This window comes from Trichomycterus rosablanca, chromosome 1, assembly GCF_030014385.1.
Source record: "Trichomycterus rosablanca isolate fTriRos1 chromosome 1, fTriRos1.hap1, whole genome shotgun sequence".
In the NCBI taxonomy this organism is placed as follows: domain Eukaryota; kingdom Metazoa; phylum Chordata; class Actinopteri; order Siluriformes; family Trichomycteridae; genus Trichomycterus; species Trichomycterus rosablanca.
Genome location: NC_085988.1, coordinates 49,191,831 through 49,203,703, shown reverse-complemented (window position 1 = coordinate 49,203,703; position 11,873 = coordinate 49,191,831). Strand labels below are relative to the sequence as shown.

At 39.2% G+C, this 11,873-nt stretch overlaps 1 protein-coding gene across 1 annotated transcript; it reads left to right on the top strand.

Moving 5' to 3' along the window:
* Window positions 1-281: 281 nt before the first annotated feature.
* fgfr1op2 (FGFR1 oncogene partner 2) lies at window positions 282-11,337 on the top strand. Its single transcript, XM_063003892.1, has 6 exons — window positions 282-346; window positions 5,163-5,299; window positions 6,490-6,607; window positions 7,218-7,360; window positions 7,457-7,570; window positions 9,962-11,337. Exons 2-6 carry the CDS (start codon window positions 5,165-5,167, stop codon window positions 10,106-10,108), a joined length of 657 nt encoding a protein of 218 aa, XP_062859962.1. The 5' UTR covers window positions 282-346; window positions 5,163-5,164; the 3' UTR covers window positions 10,109-11,337.
* The last annotated feature ends 536 nt before the right edge of the window (window positions 11,338-11,873 follow it).

Below are 11,873 nucleotides of genomic sequence, written 5' to 3'. Positions count from 1 at the left end.
ACAATAGGTGAACTTATTTATGAACAGATAATTCATTATCTAGAGCTAGTTGACAGAAGGTCATCATTCATGTCAGTTGGTGTAATGAAGACATTCAGCCTCAATACGAGGCAGGGTTAAAGAAGTTTGGTACGTTTAGAAGAAACTGTTACTGAAAATGAAGACACATGAATATTTGCACTTTGCCGCCCTCAAGTGAAAGTCGGTGGTATTAGAAGGAGAAGACCCAAGGCGGATAAATACTACATATCCCAGAATGCTTCGTCTTTTGATGTCACAGATGTTAAGAAGGAAGTCAAAACTAATTCGAGAAAGCTACAATTTCTGGTTGTATTTTTGCATTAAGGTACATGTTTTATACACTGAAAATGTCTTGTATCAGTTTAATTTACACTAATAGTGAATTTAGACTCTCTGTTTGGTCTGTGTGGGGTTTGCTTTACCTCAGAGCTGGAATATATGCAAAATGTTAAGAGTTAACGTTAGCTAACTAGCTAGCTTGTTAGTTCAGTTTATCTGTTTTGAAAATGAGTTCTTGGTTTTAATAATGGATAAAGTAAGAGTACTTAAGTACCAGTGATGATATGCGCTGTTGTGTTATGTCTAAGTCATATGGTTAAAGGAAAGTCTTCGGGTTTGAGTTCTGTGTCTAATTAAATGCTGTTATAATGCCTTAAAAATATCATACTGAATTTAAGTTTGCTTATAAGTTTATTCTAAGTTTCCTGAAAACACAACAAATCTGTTGTGTCAAATATTCATATATCAACTCTGACAAATCTGCTGTCATTTAAAGTAATTTAACTTTGTGCCAATGCCTCCTAATTCCTCTTAAGTGATTATGATTGATTGCAGCCTCTGACCCTATTGTACCCACATAAATAGGACTAGTTTAACTACAGCCATTAAAAAAAGTAAAAACAAAACAGTGTTATGTTTGCCAAGGTCGGGAATTAGACATGAATTGTCCTCCTTGCTAAGAGGAGATTTGTCCAGATGTAATCAAAGAGGTGGCACAGTGGCTTGTGGGTAGCACTGTTGCCTCACAGCAAGAAGGTCCTGGGTTCGATCCCCAGGCGGGGCGGTCCGGGTCCTTTCTGTGTGGAGTTTGCGTGTTCTCCACGTGTCTGCGTGGGTTTACTCCAGGAGCTCCGTTTTCCTCCCACAGTCCAAAAACATGCAGTCAGGTTAATTGGAGACACTGAATTACCCTATAGGTAAATGTGTGTGTGTGTATGTGTGTGTATGTGTGTATGTGCATGTGTGTCTGCCCTGCGATGGACTGGCGCCCCTTCCAGGGTATTACTGTGTGCCTTGCGCCCATTGAAAAGCAGGGATAGGCTCCAGCATAAGCGGTTAAGACAGTGAGTGAGTGTAATTGAAGAACATGAATATGAATATGAGCTGTTAAAACACACGTACCACTGTCTACAGTCAAACAAGGTTTATTTTTGACATGGTCATATGATAGGCTGTGATGCAAGAAAAAGGCTCTATTTTCTTTGTTTGTGTGGTTTGTTTGTATGGTTGTAGCCTAGCGGTTGAGGTACTGGACTAGTAATCAGAAGGTTGCTGGTTCAAGCCCCACCACTCCCAGGTTGCCACTGTTGGGCCCTTGAGCAAGGTCCTTAACCCGCAATTGTTTACACTGTATATTGTAAGTCAGTTTGGATAAAAGACTCTGCTAAATGTCAAATGTTAGTCTTAATACTTACAATCCTTAAGGTATTGAATTTAGAACAGGGCCTTCTTTATTACCAGCCAGTGGTGATGTAAAACTTGATTTACTGGACAGTGTTTTACCAGCAGCTTCTTATTCATTTTGGACCTCATTTTTATTAGACCTATTGCACATGACTATTTGTTTAAATTTCCTTTCAGCATAACATTGGTTTTATTTCTGACATTGGCAAGAGACTGTACTGTTTCATGTGCTGTTTTTCCATGTTGTCAGATTGGTTCTGTTTTATTGGAACACAAAACAGTCAGTAAGTCAATTACAACAACTTGGACATGGCACAAAGTTACATGAATATACACGTTAATTTAAAGTTGTGGTCTAGTTAAAAATGCCAAGAAATTAATAGTTGTCTTTTACAAGTGTATGTAAACATTTAATGGTAGCATAACAAAGTTTGCATTAATATTTAATGGTGCATATTTATATGAAATACTGGTTTGTGACATATTTAATATTCTAATTGTGACATTTGAAGTTATTTAATGTTAAAGGGGAACAGTCTTAAAAGTCATGACAGCTCCAACTCACAAGAAATCTGAAGAAGTTTTGTGATATCTGATACCAGGACATTACCAGCAGGATTTTTGGCTTCTGTATGGTATGCAAGGTTGATTGTTCTACAGTGCATCTTGGTGCCATCTCTTCCAGAGGTAAATGATACACACATGCCCATAAAAAACTGGTTGACATCCACATGAACACTTGGAGAAAACAGTATTCGTCAGACCAATTGACCTTCTTTCATTGCTTCAACGTCCAGTTCCAATGGCTGTGTGGCTATTTTAATGTTAACTCCCGTTCAGCATTAAGTTTAACAAAGCTGTAATATGTGACTTTAACTCTATTATAAAACCTTTTATATTACAATTCAGTGCAGAAAAACTAAAACCTTACATCACAATTCCCCAAACAATAGAAGGAAAGTAATATTGCCAGATGAGTTTATTTACATTATATATTTTCTTTATCAGGGTGCATTTTTGTTTGGTGAAAGCCTAAGGATGCCTTTAGCCCAGTGGTCCCCACCCACCGGGCCGAACCAATAAACGATTAGAGATTGCTACAAGAGCAATTAAATTTCCAAAACTTTTCGGGTGTTATTGTCCCCAATCACCACTAGATGGGAGCAGCGTCTCATTGCAGTGGAAAAAAGCTCAAAATTCACACAGATTTTCCATTTTATAGTTATTCTATTTTAAATCCTCTCGCCTCTGCCGGTCTGTGAAATTATATCTTATATGAAATCGGTCCGTGGTGCAAAAAAGGACAGCTGAAAATCCATCTTAGTATGGCCAGCCATCCCCTAAAAATCAATAGCTTTGGTTACTATAACCGCCAACATTAAAACGGGCAACATCTTTTTTTACTCTGCCCACAGCATATTCATATGTACACCATACATAATTTATACATGCTGCTAAAATTATTTAACACATGAACAAAGTTTCCACAGCATGCCCAGTCATTGAATTTATACATAGTTAAACCTCTAAAGAAAGTTGGGCTGATGATGGTTACTTGTAGTGCACTTGTTGAATGCAGCAAAAATCTTTATGCATAAAGACCAAAGTGACTTTGATAACCGAATAGTTACGGCTGGCTGTGTTGAACAGCAGGGTTCGCCTGGAAAAGTGGGTGGGGTTACAGGGAGAGGCCCTGAATTGGTTCATATCTTATTTTAAGAATAGAACCTTTTCAGTGAATATTAGCAGCTATTTCTCTTCTTCTGCTGATGTCTCTTGTGGTGTTCCACAAGGGTCCATACTAGGGCCCCTCCTTTTTTCTCTCTATATGCTGCCATTGGGTCAAATAATTAGGAAGCACAATGTCAGCTTTCACCTGTATGCTGATGACATACAGCTTTATCTTCCCATTAGACCGAATGACAATGGCTCGTTAACATCTCTTAGCAGTTGTCTTGAGGACATAAAGAGGTGGATGGCTGACAATTTTCTTCAGCTGAATGAAAGCAAGTCAGAGGTTATCGTTTTTGGGGGTCCTCATCACATCAATAGTGTCTCCAATAACCTTGGTCACTTGTCTACATGTGTCAAAACATCTGTGAGAAATCTTGGTGTTATCTTTGACTCTGACCTCCGATTTGATAAACAAATCAACTCTGTGGTAAGGAATAGCTTCTTCCAGCTCAGAAATATTGCGAAGATTAAGCCTTTTCTCTGCTATTCTGACCTGGAAAAAGTTATTCATGCATTCATTTCTGCAAGAATTGACTACTGTAATTCTCTGTATATTGGGATTAGTCAGTCTCTGTTGCGGCGCTTGCAGGTAGTCCAGAATGCAGCAGCAAGGTTACTGACTAATACCAAGAAAAGAAACCATATTACACCAGTCCTTGCCTCACTACATTGGCTGCCTGTTCAGCACAGGATTCATTTTAAAGTGCTTTTATTTGTTTTTAAAGCGCTTAATGGTCAAGCCCCGGCATATCTCAGTGGTATGCTTTCTCCCGCAACCGCACAGCGATCTTTAAGATCAGCCACTCAGAATTTGTTGACTGTTCCTAGGGCTCGTTTGAAGCTAAAAGGTGATCGTGCATTTGCAGTTTATGCTCCGAGGCTATGGAACACTCTACCTCCTAATATTCGACAAGCACCTTCGGCCGCAGTTTTTAAATCACTCCTAAAAACATACCTTTATAAGCTGGCATTTGAACAGTGAGGAGCTGTGTTAATTTTAATTGTTTAGTCTATTTGTATTTGTTTTATTTTGTCTCTTACTCTGTATTTTTATTTGGTTCTTACTTTTTTTTATTTTTTTTTGTTTTTTTTGTTTTTTTTGTTTTTTATATAATGTTGTGTTATGTATGCTTATTCGATGTACAGCACTTTGGTCAACGTAAGTTGTTTTAAGAGTGCTTTATAAATAAAATTTACTTACTTACTTACTTACTTACTTACAGGCAAGTGCTACTGTGGCTCACGTTGCAGATCATTTTAATATTGCTGATGAGGTGAATGTGTCACCCAGTATGAGGCTGTGTAGTCACCCGTAGTAACTTCTCCTTTACTTGAAAACACGTACTATAAAAAACACAGGCATAGAAACTGGACTTTAGAGCAATGGAAGGTCGACTGGTCTGACAAATCCTGTTTTAGATCATGTGGATGGCCGGGTTTGTGTGCATTAAAAAAGGACACCAGGATGCACTGAGGGACAATTCACCTTGTAAGGTACAGAAGATGTAAAACCTGCTGGTAATTTCCTGGTACAAGATGCCACAAGACAACTACTTTAGATGTCTTGTCAGGACACTTTGACAGCATATTAGGCAGGTGCTCCTAATGTTTTGACTCATCTTTTGTGTAAACACAACAGTGCTAGCAAATATTAAGGCTGTTATGTGACAATAAACTAAGACAATAATGTAAAAACCCAATTCTTTTACTTACTGTATTAACAGAAATGAGCTGCACACTGGAGAAGGTGCTGACAGACGCCAGGTCTCTGGTGGAACGCCTGCGGGATCATGATAATGCAGCAGAAATCCTAATCGAGCAGACAACAGTTCTGAACAAACGGGTAGAGGCTATGAAACAGGTATGTATTAATAACATGATAAATGTTCTCTCAGTGCCCCTCAATTAGACCTTTTTTGTTTTGAGATGTAGAGTTAATTAAAGCAATAAGCCACGAGAGGCCGTGCATTACTGTGATTTTAGCACGGGGATGACGTTTTTGGCACGACGCGAAGCGGAGTGCCTAAAACTTCTTTCCCCGTGCTAAAATCATAACAGTAACGCACGGTCTCGAATGGCTTATTGCTTTTATAAAACGGCGGCCAACATAAAATATAATAAATACAACAATGTTTAATTCATAAATGTATTTATTGTGTATAAACTTACAATAAAGCGTTCTTCCGCGACGCCAGGTAGTTCGATTAACAGTGTTGCTAGGCAACATGAGGGCGAAAATAACCTTAATTTTTTCTATTCAGTGGCGTATTAATATGGAATGATGTGAGGTGGTCATAGGTGTGCGTTTATCGGGGATTTTACAACGGCTTCGAACGCGGCTCAGCCAATCAGATTTTAGGACCGGAACTATCCGTTTTATAAATAGGGTTTTACAAACTGGAAAAAACTGTTTGATAAAGGCCCTTTCCAGTCCTAGCATAAAGTCATTATATTGTTTATACAGTATAGAAAAACTCCATCAGCACAGAGAAGCAGAACAGGGATTGATGTACCAATGCACTAAACGTACAGGTACAAGACAAAGAAATGTATATGCATCTCTTCAAAAATCTGTACATTCATGACAGGATTATATGGCCAAACGCATGTGGACACCGCTCTTATGCTGTCTGCATAACTTGTATAAAGCAAGGTCCATAAAGTGATACCTGCAATCCATTCCATAGTGTTAGTATCAGTGTTCGATATCCAAGTTTCTCAGGCAGAAATGTTCAGAAGAATGGATTCTGGCATGTCTGAATGAGGAGGCAACACCATATAGGGCCATTGTGATGTCCAACAAACATCTAGCGGATGCTTTTGTTCAAAGATACCCTGTATTGTGACAGAATGCAATTCAAACAATTGGGAGTTAAGGACCTTGCTCAGGACCCCAACACTGGCAACTTTACGGTGGTGGGCCTTTCCAGTCGATAGTCTAGTACCTTAATTGCTAATACCATCAGTGAACTGTTATAGTATTATCACACTGGCCAAGCAGGCCAAAGAGCTGTGTATTTGACTGTCAATTCCCCTCTTTGCACTGCTTAGTATCAGGAGGAGATTGAAGCGCTTAACCAGGTGGCAAGACATCGACCACGATCTACACTGGTTATGGGCATTCAGCAAGAGAATCGGCAAATAAGGGAACTTCAGCAGGAAAACAAAGGTGGGTTTTATTTTGGATCAGTAATACATTGCAGATAATTTTCCACCCACTATCATTCACCCAATATTTCGTATATGTTTTACATAGGGCTAAAACAACCCATCAATTAAATTACATAATATTTCAAGAGGGCTTGGGTGGCGCAACGGTCTACTGCTGTGTATCTCGAGCTGTCGAGCTCGAATCCCAAGTGATTTAATCGACCTGGGGAGGCTGACAGGGTTTTAATGTTGACGTACAAGTGTGACCTCCACTGTCCAGTAGTGGTGCGTGCACCAGTAATGGCTGATTTGTAGAGTGCATAGTTTGGCTTTCTATATGCAATACAGTTCTCTGTTACACTCCACCACTGGCAGGGGAAAATATGCAGCTGGCCACTGCACGCATTTGGCAATGGTAATTATTAGATTTAAAGAAAAATGCCCAAAATCTTTGCTATAACAATGCCAACCTGTTTATCACTGTCTTGCATGCAGGCACACATTCATCCTGTCATCCTAGACAAGTAGATTACTGAAGAATGAAATTTCGAGCTTGTGTCTGTAGAGCACCACATACATGTCAACATACTTTTTGGCCATATAGTGCATCTTTCTCGGTCTGTTTGCAGAGTTGCGGTCATCATTGGAGGAGCACCAGTCAGCTCTGGAGCTAATTATGAGTAAATACAGAGAGCAGGTGTTCCGCCTCCTCATGGCCAGCAAGAAAGACGACCCCACAATCGTCACACAGCTTAAGGAGCAGCACACTAGTGTGAGTGTCTTATTTATTAACTTTTATTCTGCAGTGACACAGACAATTTGTTTTGCTAATGCACATTGCATATCAACACAATGTATTCATTTCTAGGAGATGCAAGCGCACATAGACAAGATTAATGAGATGGCCACGGTGATGAAAAAGGCAATTGAGGTTGATGAAGGCCGAGTGTGCGAGGACGAGGAGAGAATCAAACAGCTGGAGGTACAGACATTGGATCTCTCTCTCTCTCACACACACACACACACACACACAGCCTATGAAATGCTTAAGGTTTAGGCTAGCAATGTATATGTACAGTTGTGTTCAAAATAATAGCAGTGTGTTTAAAAAAGTGAATAAAGCTCAGAATTCTTATAATAGCTTTTATTTTCATACACACAAATGCATTGACAACACTGCACATTATTTTCCAAATCAAAACATGAATTAAAATTGATCAAATGTGTTATTACTTTACAGAAAGTGAAGAAAAGGGAATATTAGGCTGTTCAAAAAAATAGTAGTGTCTGCATTTTTCTTTACAAACTCAAACATTTACTGTTTAAACTGAAAAATGCTTCAATATTTAGCTTTCCTGTAAACCACTAAACTAATAATCAGTTGTATAACCACTGTTTCTGAGAATTGCTTCACATCTGTTTCATGGAGTCAACCAACTTCTGGCACCTGTGAACAGGTATTCCAGCCCAGGACGATTGGACCACATTCCACAATTCCACTGCATTTCTTGGTTTTGCCTCAGACACAGCATTTTTGATGTCACCCCACAAGTTTTCTATTGGTTTAAGGTCCGGAGATTGGGCTGGCCAGTCCATAACATTAATCTTGTTGGTCTGAAACCAAGATGTTGCACGCTTACTGGTGTGTTTGGGGTCATTGTCTTGTTGAAACATCCATTTCAAGGGCATTTCCTCTTTGGCATGAGGCAACATGACCTCTTCAAGTATTTGGATGTATTCAAACTGATCCATGATCCCTGGTCTGCAATAAATAGGCCCGACACCATAGTATGAGAAACATCCCCATATCATGATGCTTGCGCCACCATGCTTCACTGTCTTCACTGTGTACTGTGGCTTGAATTCAGTGTTCGGGGGTCGTCTGACAAACTGTCTGCAGCCACTAGACCCAAAAAGAACGATCTTGCTTTCATCAGTCCACAAAATGTTGCGCCATTTCTCTTTAGGCCAGTGAATGTGTTCTTTGGCAAATTGTAACCTCTTCAGCACATGTCGTTTTTGCAACAATGGGACTTTGCGGGGGCTTCTTGCCGATAGCTTGGCTTCACACAGGCGTCTTCTAACTGTCACAGTACTCTTAGGTAACTTTAGACCTTCTTTGATCTCCCTGGAGCTGATCATTGGCTGAGTCTTTGCCATTTTGGCTATTCTTCAATCCATCCGAATGGTAGTTTTCCATTTTCTTCCACGTCTTTCTGGTTTTGGTTGCCATTTTAAAGCATTTGAAATCATTTTAGCTGAGCAGCCTATAATTTTCTGCACTTCTTTATATGTTTTTTCCTCTCCAATCGACTTTTTAATCAAAGTACGCTGTTCTTCTGAACAATGTCTGGAACGACCCATTTCACTCTGTTTTTTAGAGAGAAATGCACCATAACCAGCATGTACAACATCTGCTGCTTTTATACTTTAATAAGGGCCACCTGTTTGACACCCATTTTTTCACAGAATGAATGACCTCACTAATTGAACTTTACACTGTTATTATTTTGAACACGCCCCTTTTAGTTACTTATTCAATTACACAGAATCAGCAGAACACAGAATCAGTTTTTTATTACTCTACTACACCTACTAGTAAGTTTTTTGCCATGTATAAATATAATTTCTACCAAAAACAGTGATTGATCTGGTTAGTGATGTTGGACTGCTATTATTTTGAACACAACTGTATACCCATTATACTCTGTAAGTCCATTTGGCAGTAATTACAGCTTTGTTTGTGGATATAACTTTATAATTTAAGCTTTGCACACCAGTTTATTCCACCAGTTTATTTATGGAAGACTCCCCCTAGCTCTGTTAGATTTGATGGTGTGCATCTGAACAGCCATCTTCAGGTATCTCTATAGATGTTTGATGGGTTTAGGTCTAGGCTTTGGCTAAGCCACTAAGGGACATTCAGAGATTTTCTGCTCTCCAATTTCTGCACAGGACTTTGAAAGCTTTTTTAGAGGAACCATTGGGTCCTTCTAACCTCCCTGAGCAGAGGCCTTTCTTGCTTGGATGCATAATTTGGCCATATAGCCAAATCACAATTTGATCTTGGAGATCCTCAGACAGTTCCTTGGACCTCTTGGCCATGATGCTGCAAAGTACATTCTGGATCCTTAAAGATCCTGGTGAGGATCTTTTCAAAATATGTCCTGTTTATTTAAACTGCAATGGATGGGCTCCAGCTGAGACCTAGACACATCTCAAGGACAATTGCAAGCACCTGACCATAAATTAGAGGTTCTGAATACTTTTGTGAATAAGAGATTTTCAGCATGCTGTATTAACCATTCAATTCAATGTTGTTTTGATCAGCTTATGCGCAGTGACTTTGTTTCTAACACACCTTTCTGTGTAGCTGGAAAACAGAGGCCTGAGGGAGTTGTTGGGGATCAGTCGAGAGGCGTTTCTGGTGCTGAAGAGAGAAGAAAGAGACGAGGCATCCGACAGCACCTCTCTGTCTCCACTGGTTACCAGCAGTGACCTGAGCCTAAGGAAGAGCTAGAGTGCTTTTTCTCTGAACAACGGACTCTGTGTAACACTGATTTCCAGTACATGTATGAGCACACACCTGAATCACTATCAGTGGCTTTCAATACCTCAAGTCTGCTTTCATTGTTATGAATTTATTTGAACCTTTAGGTTCCTAGATTACAGTAGTTCTCTGCAGCTCAGTAACAGCCACACTGATGCCAGGTACTGCATTTGAAACTACTATGAAATGTGATTCTGTGTGTCATGTATTGTTGCTGTTGAGGAGCAATAAAGTGAATGTACAGTTGCAGGAAAAATGACCTGGATTTTTGCATTATACTTCTACATATAAATGTGGTCTAATCTTCTAAAAAGCTATCTAAATGGACATTGTTTGAACTAATAACACACAGTCATCTTTTTAAGTGAAATTATGATCACTTATTTACAATCCATATGAAGGCGGTTCCATTTAACAACCGGTACAACCACCTATACCAGCAGTGTTGTCTACAACTGGTAATCAAACTGGTAATGAAATCTAAAACCATTCTGGTTGTTACTTTCATTAACGGCTCTTACGTCATATCTCACCATTTAAAACCATAAAACCATCCTTTAGTTAATGAATTCATTTTTGAGTCGTCTTGGCAGCATCCAGCTTCGACTAAGCTTCAGGTTATATCTGGAAACCCTTGGCACGAGGTAGTAACCTACTTGGACATTATACAATAACCAATTCATTCCCTTCAGGGGCAAATTAACAGTATTAACGGTCATGTTTTTACAGCATCATTCACACTAACATAAGCAAACCATGCACACAGGAACAAGATGTGAAGATTATTCCAGATCCCCAAAACCTTGGAGCTGTGTGCCACCCACTTTGGCAGCTTTGTCATTGCACTGCCCTAGTTGGCCATTCTCTTGCCAATTTTCCAGATGCAGTTTTGAGCAAAGCTCCCTTAAATTGTTCTCCCTCCACCATACTTTACGGTTAAGGTTTAAGGGATGATGACTGACAGTTTGTCAATCATTATGACTTGGATGAAGATCAGACCACATTGTATGAGTAATTTTGCCAAAATCCAGGTGATTCCAAAGACTTCACAAACCCTGTCTTACAACAGTACATGTAACAGTTTCTCTTTCTTGTACAGTGTTAAAGGGGCATTTAGTGTAACTATTTTCAGAGTGACAGGTCTTGTGTGACCTCTGTAAATATATTGCAGTGAAAAACATGATTCATTTTGAGCTTCAGTCTGTGCTTGCTGTATTTTGTTTTGCTGCCTTGAGACATGGTGCTTTGAGTTGTTAAGAGGTTATTAAAATAGATTAAAATGCCTATTGCACAGTCCAAATCTTCTGATCTTGTTACATAATGATCTTATTTTGCTTAGCAGTCTGCGAGTCCCATCTGTGAGTTTTGCAAGAAACCTAATCATGATCATCTTATAATAATCAGTATTAAAGCACACTGCTCGTTCGGCAGGATTCTTCAAGACCACATGATGTAAATACCCTTTGAAAATCTCAAACCTTTTTGGTACATCCCAGCAACTGACTTTGGTATTTTCTCCCCATGTCTTTGTGGGCTTTAGGTATTCCATTTTAATTACAAAATGAAAACGGGGTTTAGCAATTTTATTTTACTGACAAAAATCCTTTATTTAGGGGTTACATACAGTAGTGTTCAAAATAATAGCAGTCCAACACCATTAACCTGATAAATCACTGTTTTTAGTAGAAGTGATATTTCTACATAGCAAAAAATTGATTTGAAAGTGTAGTAGAGT